Below are 19,262 nucleotides of genomic sequence, written 5' to 3'. Positions count from 1 at the left end.
AGCACTTACTATTCATTCATTCATTCAATCATATTTATTGAGCGCTTACTGTGTGCAGAGCACTGTACTAAGCGCTGGGGAAGCACAAGTTGGCAATACTATGTGCCAGGCCCTGTACCAAGTGCTGTGATAGATACAAGCTAATCAGGGTGAACACAGCCCAAGCTTGGTATGGACTGGCCGACAAAGAAATACATACAAATTTTCTAATGAGGTAAACGGTCTGCCTAATTGGGGATTTTCAATACCAGTGCTTTGCACGTAGTAAGCACTTAATAAATGCCATCATTATAATTATTAATACAAGTCATTTATTCAGCTCACATACACCTTACCTCATCAATTTCCTTAATCCACCGATCAATGCCATCAAAAGACCAGCGATTGGCGATGTCATACACCAGAATCACCCCCTAGCGTGAAAGAACAAATACGTATTCATAATTCTGGAAAGCATTAGATCTCTATTACACAACCACATGTCCTCCAGTGATTAAATGAAATCTCCAAACCTTTAACCACCCGCTTCCCATGTCTCTACAGACTCAGGACAGATGAGGGAACTGTGCGGGTCGCTACTTTGGCAGGGGTGCGGTGACAGTGAATTCACCCTGAATGGAAATGCAGGTGGGAAGTGGGAGTCTGGCTTCCTTGAATGAGGGCGGACCACATTACAGCTCAGTTGGGAGACCGTTAGACTGAAGTTCGAAAGGTCCCGGGTTCGACCCCCGCATTTTGTTGGGGAAGCGGTGTGTTCTAGTGGAGTCAGGGGACATGGGTTCCAATTCTGGCTCTGCCACATGTCTACTGTGTGACCTCTGGCAAGTCACTTCACTGCCCTGGGCTTCAGTTACCTCATCTGGAAAATGGGGACAGACTGTGAGCCCCATGTGGGACATGGACTGTGTTCAACTTGATTACCTTGTATAAACCCCAGCGCTTAACAAATACCACAACTATTATTATTATTAATTAGGAGGGGAGTAGGGCAGTGGCCATTTCTCTATGTCCCACCCACATCTCCGAAACGAGGGAAATGTAGAATGCATTCAATGGAGGCAGCATAAAAAAAGACAATCACATTCATTGGCTTTTACAACCTGATTGGCCTGGACCCACCCCAACGCTTAGTACAGTGCCCAGCTCATAGTAAGCATTTAACAAGTACTACCATTATTATTATTTAGAAATTTTAAAATGTGGCTCATTTGATATGTACACACAGAGTAACAAGCAATTCCAGCCTTACCTGAGCACCTCTGGAATAGGAGCGAAATATTGTGCAAAATCTTCCCTGGCCTGATGTATCCCTAAAGACAAAATAGGAGGCTATTAAAAAGGAATCAGGGAAAATCATGTTTCCCCCTAAACTTGGCCCCAGAAACCCTAACCCTGTTTCCCATCCGTCACTCAGCAAAGACAGCAACCAAACAGAATCTCCACTTGCTTCCTTGCAGGGTTATTTCCTGACGCTGGACTGAAGAGAGTCTAGAAAAATAGGGCTCGGGTTTTTTAGATCTCACTGCCTCTGACAGGTCTTTTTTGGTACACAGAACGAGACATTAAAATGTGCCATCCTACACTGACAGGAGAAGAACTCAATGTGACCTGGTAAGATTTTTACAATTCTGATTTCAGAACTAATGAATGCTAAAGAACTAAAGCTGAGCAGCTCATCTGCCTCCCAAGAAGCAGTGTGGCTTAGCTTAAAGAGGCATGGGAGTCAGAAGGACCTGGGTTCTATTTCTGGCTCCGCCACTTGTCTGCTGTGCGACACTGAGCAAGTCACTTCACTTCTCTGGGCCTCAGTTTCTTCATCCGCAAAATGGGGATTGAATCTTACTCCCCCCTACTTAGACTGTGAGCCCCAGGTGGGACAGGGGCTGTGTCCAGCCTGATTACTATTTATCTATGCCAGTGGGTAGAACAGTGTTTGGCACAAAGTAAGAGTTTAACAAGTTGCATTTAAAAAAATGGGATTGAGACTATGCACATGAAATTTAATTGAGATGCTCCCCTTACCTCTTGGATTGCGTGATCCAGGTGGGACAGGGACTGTGTCCAATATGAACATCTTGTCTCTATTCCAGTGCTCGCCACAGTGCTTGGCACACAATAAGCATTTAATACCATGGTGATAATTAAAATAATCATTCTAGACTGTGAGCCCGCAGTTGAGTAGGGACCGTCTCTATATGTTGCCAACTTGTACTTCCCAAGAGCTTAGTACAGTGCTCTGCACACAGTAAGTGCTCAATAAATATGATTGAATAAATTAATTAATTAATTAAAACAATAATGTGGCACCAGGCTGGAAAGGACTGTTAAGACCTTGGGAGATAGGAAGAATCCAAACTAAGGAAATGATCCATTGAAAGAGGCAATGTTTGCCATGGACACGTATGAGGAAATGCTTAAGGCCAAAGCCAAACCTCATAAATATAACAGCAAATGACAGAGGACAAAGCAAAGCAAAAGAGTCTTGGGTTCAGAACTTAACAGGGGCAAAGCTTTAATTCTGTACTAACAGGAGAATGACACTTAAGACTCAGAAATTAGATACGCTGAGCTTTGTTCAGTATGAGAAGCAGCACAGCTTAATGGAAGGAACCCGGGCTTGGGAGTCAGAGGTCATGGGTTCTAATCCCGGCTCCGCCACTTGTCAGCTGTGTGTCTTTGGGCAAGTCACTTAGCTTCTCTGAGCCTCAGTTACCTCATCTGTAAAATGGGGATTAAGACGGTGAGCCCCAAGAGGGACAACATGCTTACCTTGTATCTACCTCAGCGCTTAGAACAGTGCTTGGCACACAGTAAGTGCTTAACAAATACCATAATTATTATAATTATTATTATTACCAATCAATCTCTGTGCCTCAGTTTCCTCATCTGTTAAATAAGGATTCGATACCTGTTCTTGCTACTCCACTGTACTTTCCCGAGTGCTTAACATAGTGTTCTGAACACAGTAAGCTCTCAATAAATACCATTGATTGGATTGTGAGTACCGTGTAGGACAGGGACGGTGTCTCACCTAATTATGTTGTTGCAACCCCAGTGCTTATTACAGTGCTTAGCACATAGTATGCATCTAATAAATAGCACAATTATTGTTATTATTGTTTTATTCCTAGTATTCATTTTAAAAAAAGGACGACATTGAGAAAGACAGGCTGGTCATGTGAACACTGATTCTTGGGAAGGGCGAATCCCCATTAATCAATTTGCAGCTGCCTATAAGAACAAAAGCTCTAAGGAAGCAGCCCAAACTGCTTTGTACAGAGCCAACTGCACCAGACTAATTTTATTTCCTTCTACAAAAGGGTGATGGGCTTTATTGATGAGGGGGAGACAACTGATGGAAACTGCCAAGATTCAATTCAAACATATTTATTGAGCGCTTACCATGTGCAGAGCACTGTAATAAGTGCTTGGGAAATAGACATTACCTGCCCACATTGGACTTACAGTCTGAGGGGGAGACAGACATTAATATAAATAAATTTATTACAGATATAATAAACTACAGACCTAATAAATTACAGATATGACTGCTGAGTTTTTGGATTCATCTCAACATGACCTCCTCAATGATAAGGCGCACCTAGACCAGCTCTAGATTCAGTCATTCATTCATTTAATCATATTTATTGAGCGCTTACTGTGTGCAGAGCACTATACTAAGCGCTTAGGAAGTACAAGTTGGCAACATATAGAGACGGTCCCTACCCAGAGGTACCCACATTGTTGTGGAGTCAATGAAGTGCTCACAAACTCAGTCGAACAAATAAGAGGAGGGAGTTCCAAAATGTGGCATATCACTGGTTGATTGATTGACTGAGGACTGTGAATACGTTTCATGTGACTTGCAAACATTTATAAAAATATAATACTGCAATAATGATGGGGCTCAATGGAGAAAAAAAGCCTACAAGTGCTATAGAGCTCAAATGAAAATGCTAGGCTGTTGAGGGCATGTTTGAAAATGGCAATATATCGTTCGTAATCTTAATGAAGTCAGCTCCAGACAGACCCCTCAGATTAAATGGCTCCCCTCAACTGAAATTTGGGGAATGCCGGGAAAAGAGGTTTCTTTTCAAAGTATGGAGCTTGGGAAGCTAGGGCCTTGGGGCCCAGTTCATTTTCTGGGACTCCCCAATTCAGTACAGATAAGTCCAGGCAGTCACTGGGGAAATGTGCATGCCATGGAGATTTTTTAAATGGCATTTAAATGCTTTCTTATCAATTGATAATAATACCAATGACAATTAATTTTTATCTTTTAATAATTGATAATTAATTATTAAAACTTTGAGCCCTATTTGGGACATGGACTGTGTCCAACCTGATTAACTTGTATCTAGGCCTGTGCCTCGAACATAGCAAGCACTTAAATACCATTAATAAAATAAAAGTACTTCCTATGGGTCAAACACTGTTCTAAGTGCTGGGGAAGATACAAGCTTATCCCTGTTTTCACAAGTTCAGTAGTTTTTTGAATGGTCTGGAAGTCCATGGGCTGTTTTTTTTTTATTGTACTTGTTAAGTGCTTACTATGTGCCAGGCATCATAATAAACCCTGGGGTAGATACAATATAATCAGGTTGGACACAGTCCATGTCCTAAATAGTGCTCGCAGCCTTAATCCCCATTTTACAGATGTGGTAACTGAGGCCTAGATAAGTGAAGTGACTTCCCCAAGGTCACACACCAGACAAGTGGAGGAGACAGAATTAGAACTCAGATCCTCTGAATCCCAGGCCCAGGCTCTTTTCACTAGAACACGCTGCTACTTGAGCATATATATATATATCTTTAAATTATACATTATAAATAACATTTATATTAATGTCTGTCTCCCCCTCCAGACTGTAGGCTCATTATGAGCAGGGAACATGTCTGCTAACTCTGTTGTATTGTACTCTCCCAAGTGATTTGTAGGGTGGTCTGCACATAGTAAGTGTTCAATAAATACCATTAACTTAAGGATTGGTTGATTGGCTGATTGAGGAGTTTGAAACCTATTCCCCAAATCCCAAATACCTCCATTCCTGCCTCTTAGGGGACCAGAGGCAGGGACCCTCTCCCCCAGATACCTTGGAATCCTGTTCTTTTTTGCACGGGAACCTGTCTACATTTGAATTTACAAATTGGTTTCCTAAAGAAAATTTTGCCACAGTTAAGAAGCACCATGGCTTAGTGGATAGAGCCCAGGCAGGATAATCAGAAGGACTTGGGTTCTAATCCTGACTCTCCCACTTTGCTGTGTGACTCTGGGCAAGTCACTTTACGTCTCTGGGCCTTAGTTCCCTCATCCGCAAAATGGGGATTAAGACTGTGAGCCCTAGGTGGGACAGGGACTGCATCCAACCTGATTTTCTTGTACCAACCCCAGAATTTAGTACAGTTCCTCTGACATAGTAAGCACTTACAAGCCACAATAATAATAATAATTAGTATTATTATTAATAATTCCAATATTTTTTTTAGGACACTTGGGTGCCCTTTGGGGCAGATGTCAATATTCCCAAGATTGTCTCTCATCTTCAACTTCTCTCAGGACCAAAGTTAACTCTCTGAATCGTGTCTTTATCAAGCAAAGAATATTTTGGGGGAAGATTTTTCTCCTCTAGACTGTACGCTCCCTGTGGGTAGGGAACTCATCTACCAACTTTGTTTTATTGTACTCTCCCAAGAACTCAGTACCGCGCTCTGCACACAGTAAGCGCTCAATAAATACCCTTGACTGATTCTGTGAGAAGAGTCTTCTTTGTAACCAGAATGGGCATATCCAAGGCCACAAAATAAACCTCGTACACTGGCTAGCAATAAGTGCCAAAGAAAAAGATCCCATGGTCATGGCTTACCAAAAGCTCCAGCAATGGATCAACAATTTAGTGACTTTTTTTCCCTGAAGTTAGCAGGGTACTGGGATGTATGAACAGCAGTGCGACATACAAGAGTTGGAAGGTAATACTGGGCTAATTTCTAACCAGTATAGAGACGTGGACCAAAAGTTGCTTTCAGAGAACCTGTGAGGCTCACAGTCTCAATCTCCATGTGACAGATGAGGTAACTGAGGCCTGGAAAATTGAAGTGACTTGCCCAAGGTCATGCATCAAGCAAATGGTGGAGCTGGGATTAAAATCCACAATCTCCTGATTCCCAGGCCTGTGCTTTATCCATTATGCCACACTGCTTCTGGGACTGGGTATAATCTGATTGCATTGTACCCACCACAGTATTTACATCCAGCTCACAGAACTTTGTAAACACCTAACAAATGTCACAATCACTATTAGCGTGGATAGGTTACACAATGGCAAAGAAACTAAGACACCCATCTCTACTTACCACAGCTGAAGTTTTATCCGTCGGCCATCCAGAAGAATTGTGGTGGTCTTGTAATCGATACCTACGAAAAAAGAGTCCAAGGAAAGCTTTAAATACAGTGCTAAGCATAAAAAAATGGTGTCTTCAACAAGAGTGGGGTAGTCTAGTGGATAAAGCACGGGCCTGTGACCCACAAGACCTGGGTTCCTGCCATTTGCCTGCTGTGTGACTTTGGGCAAATCATGTCACTTCTCTGGTTCTCACTTTACTCAACCTCAAAACTGGGATTCAATCCCTGTTCTGCCTCCTAAATTAGACTGTTAGCTCCATGTGGACCAAGGACAGTATCCAGCCAGATTAATTTCTATCTACCTTAACACTTGGAACTATGCTTGACACAAAATAAGTACTAATCCCATAAAAAGAGGAAATTCACAAAGTAAACAAATGCCATGACAGAACAAAACTTGGCCAGTGAATGTAAAGCTCTGAATCACTGAACATTCCTAAGATATCCTCCAGGAGCTAATAATAATGATAATATTAATAACTTTATTAAGTGCTTATAAAATGCTAAGCACTAGCACTGATATTTGGGGAAATCACAACTTCTCTGTGATTTTACCTCATTTTACCTCATCCGTAAAATGGGGATTAAGGCTGTGAGCCCCGTATGGGACAACACGTGTCCACTGTGTGACCTTGGGCACGTCACTTTACTTTGTGCCTCAGTTACCTCATCTGTAAAATGGGAATGAAGACTGTGAACCCCACATGGGACAGGGACTTTGTCCAACCTAATTTGCTTGTATCCACCCCAGTGCTTAGTACAGTGCCCAACTTGTAGTAAGCGCTTAAATACCGCAGGAACTCTATCCAATCTGATTATTTTATATCTTTCCCAGCACTTAGTATACGGCCTGGGCCAGAGTAAACGCTTAACTAATACCATAAAAAATTTAAGTAGACACAGTCTGTAGGCATGAGGCTTACAATCAAAGAGATTGAGAGAGCAGGCATTTTTTCCCCCCAATTGTGGAAACTGAGAAAAAGATTAAATGGCATGCACTTGTCACCCAGCAGGCCAAAAGCAGAGCTAGGAGTAGAAATCAGGTTTTCAGACTCCCAGTTTCTTGCTCTTTCCACTAGCCCATGCTGCCTTCGGGAAAAAAAAGAGGCCTCAAGGAGCCATCAGGAAAGATGGAAAAACCCTTGGATTTTCCAGTTATGCCCACGAATAGTTCCAATCAATCAATCAGCGGTATTTATTGAGCGCTTTTGGTGTGGACAGCCCTATACTAAGCACTTGGGAGAGTACAATATAACAGAGTTGGTAGACCCGTTCTCTGTCTGTAACGAGCTTTCAGTCTACAGGATCACTTGGGGCAGAAAGAATGAGAAATTAACTCTTTACAAAATGTCTGGGATCCAGTCCAGTGATTCATTTTAGCCAACCTTAGCTGGGTTGATTTCCAGACCAAAGAAGTTCCTTGTTCAGTGCTCTGGGCACAGCAGAAGGAAGATCAATGCAGTGCTCCCCATAGCTGAGACACCCAGAAAAGTGCTCTGCACATAGTATGACATAGAATGTCATGGTTTATTGTTGCATTGTACTTTCCCAAGTGCTTGGTACTGTGCTCTGCACACAGTAAGCGCTCAATAAGTATGATTGACTGATAGACTAGTAGGTGCCCTTTATAGTAGTCTGCACACAGTATAACACTCAAAAAATGCTACTCTTATGGCTGCTGATAATGATAATAAGACACACATATTTACTCCTTCCAAAAATCCCATCTCCTCCTTAAGAGGCCTTAAGTACTTATAGTACTTCATAGTACTCTGCACACAGATAACACTCAAAAAATGCTACTCTTATGGCTGCTGATAATGATAATCAATCAATCAATCAATCGTATTTATTGAGCGCTTACTATGTGCAGAGCACTGTACTAAGCGCTTGGGAAGTACAAATTGGCATCACATAGAGACAGTCCCTACCCAACAGTGGGCTCACAGTCTAAAAGGGGGAGACAGAGAACAGAACCAAACATACCAACAAAATAAAATAAGTAGGATAGAAATGTACAAGTAAAATAAATAAATAAATAAATAAATAGAGTAATAAATATGTACAACCATATATACATATATACAGGTGCTGTGGGGAAGGGAAGGAGGTAAGATGGGGGGATGGAGAGGGGGACGAGGGGGAGAGGAAAGAAGGGGCTCAGTCTGGGAAGGCCTCCTGGAGGAGGTGAGCTCTCAGCAGGGCCTTGAAGGGAGGAAGAGAGCTAGCTTGGCGGATGGGCAGAGGGAGGGCATTCCAGGCCCGGGGGATGACGTGGGCCGGGGGTCGATGGCGGGACAGGCGAGAGCGAGGTACAGTGAGGAGATTAGTGGTGGAGGAGCGGAGGGTGCGGGCTGGGCAGTAGAAGGAGAGAAGGGAGGTGAGGTAGGAGGGGGCGAGGTGATGGAGAGCCTTGAAGCCCAGGGTGAGGAGTTTCTGCCTGATGCGCAGATTGATCGGTAGCCATTGGAGGTTTTTGAGGAGGGGAGTAATATGTCCAGAGCGTTTCTGGACAAAGATAATCCGGGCAGCAGCATGAAGTATGGATTGAAGTGGAGAGAGACACGAGGATGGGAGATCAGAGAGAAGGCTGGTGCAGTAGTCCAGACGGGATAGGATGAGAGCTTGAATGAGCAGGGTAGCGGTTGGGATGGAGAGGAAAGGGCGGATCTTGGCAATGTTGCGGAGCTGAGACCGGCAGGTTTTGGTGACGGCTTGGATGTGAGGGGTGAATGAGAGAGCGGAGTCGAGGATGACACCAAGGTTGCGGGCTTGTGAGACGGGAAGGATGGCAGTGCCGTCAACAGAGATGGGAAAGTCAGGGAGAGGACAAGGTTTGGGAGGGAAGACAAGGAGCTCAGTCTTCGACATGTTGAGCTTTAGGTGGCGGGCGGACATCCAGATGGAGATGTCCTGAAGGCAGGAGGAGATGCGAGCCTGGAGGGAGGGGGAGAGAGCAGGGGCAGAGATGTAGATCTGGGTGTCATCAGCGTAGAGATGATAGTTGAAGCCGTGGGAGCGAATGAGGTCACCAAGGGAGTGAGTGTATATTGAGAACAGAAGGGGACCAAGCACTGAACCTTGGGGAACCCCCACAGTAAGAGGATGGGAGGGGGAGGAGGAGCCTGCAAAAGAGACTGAGAAAGAACGACCGGAGAGATAAGAGGAGAACCAGGAGAGGACGGAGTCTGTGAAGCCAAGGTCAGATAACGTGTTGAGGAGAAGGGGGTGGTCCACAGTGTCAAAGGCAGCTGAGAGGTCGAGGAGGATTAGGATTAGGAATGATAATGACACACATATTCCAAAAATCCCATCTCTTCCTTAAGAGGCCTTCCCAGACTAAACCCTTTATTTCCTCTATCTACCCTCCCCTCTCCGGGTTGCACCTGGAGAGTTTCCAGTCCTCTACCAGTCTCGACTATGGGAAGGAGAGTCAAGCGGAGGCCTACCCACTCCATTCCTAGCTTGGCTAGTGGCAAGCGAGAGGAAGGCAATCTGTTACAAATCAAAACTCACCCATTCTGGGCAGCAGTGGCATGGGAAGGAATCGAGGGCGGAGAGTCAATTTTACTGCATGGAAGGAGGCAATGGTAAACCACTTCCATATTTTTACCAAGAAAACTCTATGGATCCACTACTGGAGCGATTGCAGATGGAGGTGGGGCCTTCTGGGAGAGATGTGTCCATGGCATCGCTACGGGTCGGAAATAAGAATCGACGGCATAAGACGAGACAAGACCCTCTGTGTCGACTATTAGCTGTGAAGCCCTCAAAGATTTTGATCCTCACCCCAGCCTCATAGTACTTAAGTCAATATTCTTACTCTACTATTTTTACTATACTAATCCCAGCTCCACCACTTGACTGCTGTGTGATCTTGGGCAAGCCACTTAGCTTCTCTGTGCCGCAGTTACCTCATCTGTAAAATGGGGACTAAGAATGTCCACGCGGGGCAACCTGATTACCTTGTACCCACCCCAGTGCTTAGAACAGTGCTTGGCACATAGTAAGTGCTTAACAAATATCATAATAATAATGATTATTACTATAGATTGTGAGCCCATGTGGGGCAGGAAGTCTGATCTGATTGTATTGTTTCTAGCCCAGTGTTTGGCACTTAGTAAGCTCATTATGGGCAGGAAATATGTCTCTTCACTGAATTGTACTCTCTCAAGCACTTAGTACAGTACTCTGCAAACAATAAGTGCTCAATAAATGCCACTGAGTGAATGAACAAATTCCTTTTTAAATGCTATTATGTAAGGGTTTAAAGAGCATTCTGGTTTCAGAGACAGGCTTCCAGGGGAAACTACAATGTAAACTTTTTCTGCCCAGAACAATCTACATTAACATTAGGTTAATACTTTTTGAGACCCAAAACACCTTTTCTAACAAAAACACCTCTTCAAAAAAGCATTCCTGTCCCATGTAATAGGCCTGGTAATTCTCAATTTTGGAGAAGATAAGAGATTTCGCATTTTGAACTATAAAGTTAAGAGGCTTGTAATGACATGGGCAAATTGAATTAGACTCCCTAAAAGTAATCGCTTTTCAGAATAAAACACACAGTTAAAGTGATGCCGATTTGGGCATTTCTCACAGTGGCTCTTAGCTTTGATTTAATAGATTATTCATATTCGAAGCCTCCCCCAGAGCACTCGAGAAGAGGAGAGACTGACTTGAAAACATTCTTGGATGTGACTGGACTTAGAATTTTCAAACGAGTGAAGCTGAATCCTATTATGTCGCGGCGGAAGGAAGGAAGGAAAGAAGGGAGGAAGAGAAGGAAGGAGGGGGGGAGGGAGGGAGATGCTTTGACCCCAAAAAACAAAGATGAGAAACAATGCTCTAATCCGTGTGAAAAGGGGACATTCAGAGAGTGAAATATAAGGGAATAATATGAGGGAACAGTGTGGCCTTTACGGATAAAGCAGAAGCCTGGGTGCCAGAGGAACTGGCTCTAACTCCAGCTCCGCCACCTGCCTGCTGTGTGTCCTTGGGCAAGTCACATCACTTCTTTGTGCCTCAGTTTCTTCAACTGCAAAATGGAGATTCAATATCTGTTCTCTCTTCTACTTAGACCATGAACCCCTTTTGGGATAGGGACTACGTCCGGCCTGATTAACTTGTATCTACCCCAGCGCTTAGAACAGTGCTTGATACAGAGTAAGTGCTTAACAAGTACCATAAAAAAATAAATTCTCCTTCGGATACCAGTCCCTGGGAAGAAGAGTGAGGAAAAAGATGCCTAGGAAAGTACAAGCTGTTTCGCAGGCCTGACATGTTCTCCCCATTAACTCTGACAGACTACAATACTCCCCATGTTTAAAATCAATCAATCAATGAGCGGTATTTATTGAGCACTTGCTGTGTGCAGAACACGTACTAAGTGCTTGGGAGAGGACAAAATAACAGAGTGGGTAGATATGGTCGCTGCCCACAGTGACCTTGCAGTCTAGAGAAGGAGATAGACAACAATATAAACAAATTACATGTACACACATAAGTGCTGTGGGGCTGAGGGAGGGGTGAATAAAGGACAGAAATCTATGTTCAAGGGAGACACAAAAGGGAATGGGAGAACAGGAATGAGGACTTAGGGAAGGTCTCTTGGAGGAGATGTGTTCATAATAAGGCTTTGAAGGTGGAGAGTGGTGGTCTGTCAGATATAAAGAGGGAGGGCATTCTGGGCCATGGGTGAGGGGTCAGTGTTGAGATAGATGAGATTGAGATACAGTGGGTAGTTTGGCATTCGAGGAGTGAAGTGTGTTGGCTGGTTTGTAGGAGGAAATCAGGGAGGTAACGTCAGAGGGAGCAAGGTAATTGAGTGTTTTAAAGCCAATGGGAAGGAGTTTCTGTTTGACGTGCAGGTAGATGGGCAACCACTGGCGGTTCTTGAGGAGTGGAGAAACATGAACTGAATGTTCAAAACCACTTGAGCGCTTAGTATAGTGCTCTGCCCTTGGTAAGTGCTCAATAAATACTATCGATGATGTTGATGATGAAGCCATTGATGATGAAATACCATTGATAATGAAAACTCCACCTCCAAGAGGCCCAGCTAACTCCCAACATCTCACCGTGACCATAATAATAATAATAATATATAATAATAGTACTTGTTAAGCATTTACCATGGGTCAAGCACTGGATTCATACCCCCTCTTACCATTTGTACTTATTTGGAAGGTAAAGCGTACAGTACTATGTTCATTCTGATTCTTTTTGCGCATGTTTTTATGTCTGTCTCTCATTCAAGTAAAACCCCTTGTGGGCAGTCTCAATTTATGCCCATCCTTGGTATGCTTATTCAATAGCACATTCAAGCATTTTTTTTAATTAATCATAAATGCTTTTATCCCTGCCTCAAGTTAACGTTCTTCATTTTGTACCTCCAAAACACTTACTGATACGTTGGACCCTGTGGGTGCTCAATTAAATAATCAGTAGTAATAATGAAAATAATAATAATAATAATTGTGGTATTTGGTATGCCCTTACAATATTCCATGCACAGTACTAATATATACAATAGAACATTCATTAATTCAATCATATTTATTTAGCATTTACTGTGTGCAAAGCACTGTACTAAGCACTTGGGAGAGTATAACAGAAAATTCCTGCCTACAATGAGCTCACAGTATTAAGGGGAACATACCTATCCCACATGGGGCTCACAGTTTAGCAGGGAGGGAGAACAAGTATCTTATCATTGAATATTTATTGAGCATCCTTTGTATGCAGAATACTGTACTAAGCACTTGGGAGAGTACGATTAAATTAGTAAACATGATCTCTGCCCTCCAGAAGTTTATAATCTAGTAGGACATATGGACACTAAATGCTATTACTATTAATGTTGTAGTAGCACTGAGGGATAACTCAATAAATGCCATTATTAATACTACTGCTTTTCTAAATACAGTTTGGAAAATATTTTAGCTAGTACCCAGAAGGTCAGGATGCTTAGAAGTTTCACCCCAAACCCACGATGAATTGATTGTTTTTAAGAGCATTTCATTAAAAGTAGAATTTAATATAAAGATGAGTAATTGCCATTTCAAACTCTGATATTAAAGTATCTAGAGATGCAGTAGGGCCTCGTGGAAAGAGCACAGGCCTTTCAGATGACGTGCGCTTTAATCCTGGCTCTATTACTGTTTTGCTGTGTGAGCTTGGGCAAGTCATTTCAGTTCTTTGTGCTTCTGTTCCCTCACCTGCAAAATGAGGATTCAGTGCCTGCTCTCCCTCCAACTGATGATCTTGTATCTACCCCAGATACATACTGGGGCTCTACCCCAGTGTTTTGCACATAGTAAGCACTTAATAAATACCATAATTATTAGTATTATCATCTAAAAAAAGAATTTCAGGTCTCTGTTTCTGCTCATTGACACACTCTACGGTTCTCGGACCATTAAACATGTGATTTCTATTCAGTTTAAGTTAGATGAAACAAATGAAGCCCCTTCCTTTATAATGTACAAAGAGGAGACAATCAGCAGACTTTGCTGAACACATTTGACCATTTCTGTTTTGGCTTGTTTTTTGGGTTTTTTTGCTTGTTTCAAGTTGGCCTGGAAAAATTGGTTTTGCATTCATGGAAAGTTTTTTAATTTGTTTCCCCCCCTTAAATAACTGAATTCTTAACTATCTGAACCAAGAGGTTAATTAACAGATGTCAGCCTTCCCTGAGGAATGTGTTTAAGTAGCCATGCAATGCTTGTCAATATGAGCACAACGAAAAGGATGCAATTTCTCAAAACAGATTAGGAATAAAGCTGGTTTAAAATACACACTCCAAAAGAGGCTGTCATTTTCCTCTTACAGTAGGAATTCTGCTTCCAAAGACCATAAAGCATTCATCGTTTTCAAATCTCCCCTCTGCTCAGGCGGTCTGGAGTTCAATCTGCCTAAGCATCAGAGCGTTCTGTATTCAGCAAGCAGGCATGAGTCTCAATATTCCCCTCCTCTCAAGAGGTCCAAAGTTTACAGGACAGAAACTTCTGTGTTCAGCAAGCTCCCATGAGCCTTAATTCTCCCCTCCGCTGGGAAGGTTTAGAGTTCAGCCTGTCTGCATGACAGAAATTTCTGTATTCAGCAAGAACACATCAGGCTTAATTCTCCCCTCCATGCAGGCTTAGACTGTGAGACTCATGCGGGACAGAGACTGTATCTGATCTAGATTAATTTGTGCTTAGAACAGGTTCCCTCCTTGAGGGGAGGTAACATGTTTACTAACACCATTGGATTGTCCTCTCCCAAGCACTTAGTACAGTGCTCTGCACACAGTAAACGCTCAATCAATACCATTAATTGATTCTTACACCAGAGCTGAGTGACAGCAACTCCTGGCTGATTTCCAGCAATAATTTTAGGTCCAAGTTACCATACCTGAAGGGAAGAGGAACTGGGTTCCAATCCTGGGTCCTCCACTTGTCTGCTGTGTGACCTTGGGCAAGTCACTTTAGTTCTCTGGGCCTCAGCTACTTCATCTTTAGAACGGGGATTAAGACTGTGAACCCCACGTGGGACATAGACCTGATTAGCTTGATTCTACTCCAGCCCTTAGTACTGTGCATGGCACATTGTAGGCACTTAAATACCATTAAAAAAAAATAAAGAGGAATGAATTACAGCCAAAATCCATTCTAATTACACTGTGAGCCCCATGTGGGATAGGGACTGTGTCTAGTCTGATTACATTTACCCCAACACTTACAGTACTTAATAATAATGATAAGAATGATTATGGTATTTGTTAAGTGCTTACTATGTGCCAAGCACTGTTCTAAGTGCTGGAATAGATACAAGGTAATTGAGTTGTCCTATGTAGGGCTCACAGTCTTTATCCCCATTTTACAGATGAGGCAACAGGCACAGAGAAGTTAAGTGGCTTGCCCTAGGTCACACAACAGATAAGTGGTAGAACCGGGATTAGAACCCACATCCTCTGATTCCAAAGCCCGTGCTCTTGCTACCAAGGTACGCTGCTTCTCACTCGATACAGAGCAAGCACCTAATGCCATAATTATTGTTCATTCTGAATTATCTAGAAAATAACCTCTCCTTCACTTAGCTTTGGGAGAGGCGGCTGGGCCAATATTCACCAGGAATTGTTCAATCCTCCACTTCATCCAGAAACTCCTCACCATCGGCTCTAAAGCAATCAGCTCTTTCCATCCTACCTCACTGATCTCCTATTCCAGCCCAGCCCGTACATTCTGCTCCTCTAGGGCCAGCTTACTCACCATGCCCTGCTCTCCTCTACCTTGCCCCTTAGCCTGGAAATCCCTTCCCTCCAAATATGCCAGACCACCACTCTCTCCACCTTCAAACCATTATTAAGGTCACATCTCCTCCAAGAGGCCTTCCCTGATTAAGCCCTCTTTTCCCCAGCTCATTCTGCCTTCTGTGTTATCTACGCACTTCGATCTGGGACCTTTGGGTACTTGATATTTGCCCCAGCCCTATAACACTTATGTACATATGTTTAAAATATGCATTATAAATCACATTTATTTATATTAATGTCTGTCTCCCCCTCTAGACCGTCAGTTTGTTCCGGGCAGGGAACATGTTTGCTAATTCTGTTGTACTCCCCCAAGCACTTAGTACAGTGTTCTGCACATAGTAAGTGCTCAATAAATACCATTAATTGATTGATCGATTGGTTGACAGTTTTTCTGTACACTGAGGCCAAGGTTACACTGTCTGGCTATATCTCCAGACCAAATTCTCCCTGGAGACTATGTAAAGTATTTCTCACCGAAATAAAGCTATACTTTCCCCATTGTCTCCTGAGTGTTGGAAGAGAGCATCCTAATAATAATAATAATTGTACTAATTATGGTATTTATGCACTTATTATGTGCCAGGCCCTGTACAAGCAAATCAGATTGGACCTAATCCCTGACCCACATGGGGGTCACGGTCTCAATCCCACTTTACAGACAAGGTAAGTGAGACCCAGAGAAGCAAACCGACTTGCCCAAGGTCACACAGCAGACAAGTGGTGGAGCCGGGATTAGAACCCATGACCTTCTGACTCTCAGGCCCGTGCTTTATCCACTCTGCCAGGCTGCTTCTATACATCTTGGATTGGGAAGCCCACAAAATATCCTAATTCTGGAATGGACCAGGCACCCCCAAGAACTGTGTTGAAACAGGACAGTACCCCCACATTTAGCCTAACTCCACAAAGAACTGTAAGTTTTGTCTCATCGTGGGAAACGGAATTAAAGCCAAATGTATTCTTTCTAGTGGTTTTTATTTGGGTCCCACAATGGACTGACAAATTATAAAAATAATTACTTTCAGTACACTGTCATCTCCATGGTGAAACCCAACTTTTCCGTTACAAGAGAATAATACAACATAATTTAGATCCCAGGGATGAAAAACATTGATTCAAGTCCAAGTAATTGGAAGGGTTTAGGTGGGCAGAATTTACTGTAGTAGTTGCCCAGATTGAATCCGGCTCAGAACAACACTTAACAATTGGACCAACTCCAGAGTGAAGCATTTTTTTTTTTTGCAGAAAAAAAGAATTGCTAAAGGGAAATTAGGATACATTCTCTCAGAACCAGTGGAAGAGAAAATAAAAAAAAACATCAGTTAAATGAGGTGATATCTTGGCACCTAGTTTTTCCCAAGGCCAGGCAACTATTTCTGAGAAGCAGTGTGGCTAGTGGAAAAAGTGGTTCTAATCCCAGCTCCACCACTTGTCTCTTGTGTGACCGTTGGAAAGACATTTCACTTCTCTGTGCCTCAGACACCTCATCCGTTAACCAAAAAAATGGGGATTGAGACTGTGAGCCCTATGTGGGATATGGAGTATGTCCAACCCAATTAGCTTGTATCAGCCCCAGTGCTTAGTACAGTGCCTGGTACATAGTAAGGGCTTAAATAGCATTAAAAAAAATCATCATTATCCAGTACCAAGCAGGTGAATGCCAGGCCAGGGGAGAGGGTAAATGCAGCCTGGCCCAGCCTCTCTCTTGCTGCTCTCTTACTCCAACCCAGTCGGCACACTTGGCTCCTCTAAAGCCAACCTTCTCACTGTGCCTCCATCTCATCTATCTCATCACCGACCTCTTGCCCACATCCTGCCTCTGGCCTGGAACCCCCTCCCTCCTCATCTCCGACAATTACTCTTCCTCGCTTCAAAGCCTTATTGAAGGCACACCTCCTCAAGAGACCTTCCCTAAGCCCTCCTTTCCTCTTCCCCCAATCCCTTCTGCGTCACTCTGACTTGCTCCCAGCCCCAAAGAACTTATGTACATATCTGTCATTTATTTATTTAATGTCCATCTCCCCCTCTCGACTCGTTGTGAGCAGGGAATGTGTCTATTCTACTTTCTCCCAAGTGTAAGCACTGTACTAAGGTACAGGGGTCTGCATGCAGTATATGCTCAATAAATATGACTGACTGATTCTCCCACAGGCCAGTGGGCTTCTCCCTGCATCCACTCCCAGCCCCCCGGGAATGAGAACAGAGGATGCAGAGGGGTCCAGCAGCTGTGGAGAAGGGATTGGGATGTCAGCAGCAGCTGCCTTACTGCTTTAGCTCCTCCCTCCCACTCCCCAAATTCCTGGTCTCCTGCTTTGGGATCTGAACCTTTGCGAGAAACACTAGGAAGCTATTCTTGGGTCGAGAGGTCACAGGGGGTGAGGAAAGCCATGTCTCAGCAGTCCTGACTGTCTGGAGACTTAAGGGCTTCCACAGAAGCAGTCTCATGTCACAGAATGTGCCCTTCCGATTCTTGCATTTCATCGCGGAAACTTTACCGCTCATCGTTTCTAAAAAAAATTATCCGGATCAGAATAGGGTGGGATATTTCCCTTCCACTAGTCCACACTGCTTCTCTAGGACTGTTCCTAGCTCAGTGTGCTGCACAAAGTGGGTACTTCAAAAAAAGTCCACTCCAAGATGTTTTATGTTAGTTCATAAAAACTCAGCCTCCCAGCCACAAAGTTTTATCCCCTCACAGTGTTTTCGGCTGGGTAACAAACTTTACACAGTTCACCCCTGCTGCCAGAGCTCTGTGCCACCAATGCTGACTTTGGCCTGTACCATATATGTGTGCATACACACACTTCTTATCAGGCTAATCCTAACAGGAAATGCAGCTCTTCAGTGAATAAGGAAGTCCAGCGGCAAATTTCTGAGCAACATGCTCAGACAAAAAAAGAGAGCGACAGTCCAAACCCTTGATTGTTTAATAGTTTAAACAGGCAACAGAGGCTTGGAAAAGAGACTCCCAAAGACTCCCTGATGAAATTCCCATCTCAGTGACCTTGAGTAAGGCACTTCAATTCTCTGGACCTCGGTTCCCTCTTCTGTAAAATGGGGATGAGGATTGTGAGCCCCATGTGAGACGGAGACTGTGTCCAACCTGAGTAACTTGTATCTACCCCCGTGTTTAGAACAGTGCTTGGCCCATAGTAAGTGCTTAACATGTATGATCATTATTATTGTTATTAGCAGAAGTGGAAGCCAGCCACATCTCAGTCCTTATGCTTCCAACACCGCCCTCCAATTTCTGGATTCCCCAGATCTAGGCTCAATCTCCCCCAGGCCTTGAATTCACATTCCCCCTTCAGTCCACTACTCTCTCCACCTTCCCTAAAACCCCCCTAAAATCACATCTCCTCTAACAGACCTTCTTCTATCAGCTCTTCCCTCAGCGTTGACTACGCATTTGGCTATGTGCTCCTTGTGTACTTTGAGACTCACTCCAGCACCACAGCATTTATGTCAATATAATAATTATGGCCCTTTCTAAGCACTTACTATATGACAAGCACTGAGGTAAATACAAGTTAATCAGGTTGGACAGTCCCCGTCCCAGTCCCA

The 19,262-nt window shown here is 43.5% G+C and overlaps 1 protein-coding gene across 1 annotated transcript in view; it reads right to left on the bottom strand.

The window, feature by feature from the left end:
• The window catches only part of RAB40B (RAB40B, member RAS oncogene family), a 69,652-nt gene that overhangs the window by 11,945 nt on the left and 38,445 nt on the right, over positions 1-19,262 (bottom strand). The window contains exons 2-4 of the mRNA XM_038757164.1: positions 6,352-6,412; positions 1,250-1,310; positions 336-413 (exon numbers count right to left, since the gene is read on the bottom strand). Of these exons, the coding sequence (XP_038613092.1) occupies positions 336-413; positions 1,250-1,310; positions 6,352-6,412 (200 nt within the window). The remainder of the gene's footprint in view (positions 1-335; positions 414-1,249; positions 1,311-6,351; positions 6,413-19,262) is intronic.

Source organism: Tachyglossus aculeatus, chromosome 15 (assembly GCF_015852505.1).
Source record: "Tachyglossus aculeatus isolate mTacAcu1 chromosome 15, mTacAcu1.pri, whole genome shotgun sequence".
Lineage (NCBI taxonomy): Eukaryota > Metazoa > Chordata > Mammalia > Monotremata > Tachyglossidae > Tachyglossus > Tachyglossus aculeatus.
This window is presented reverse-complemented; position numbering and strand designations above follow the sequence as displayed.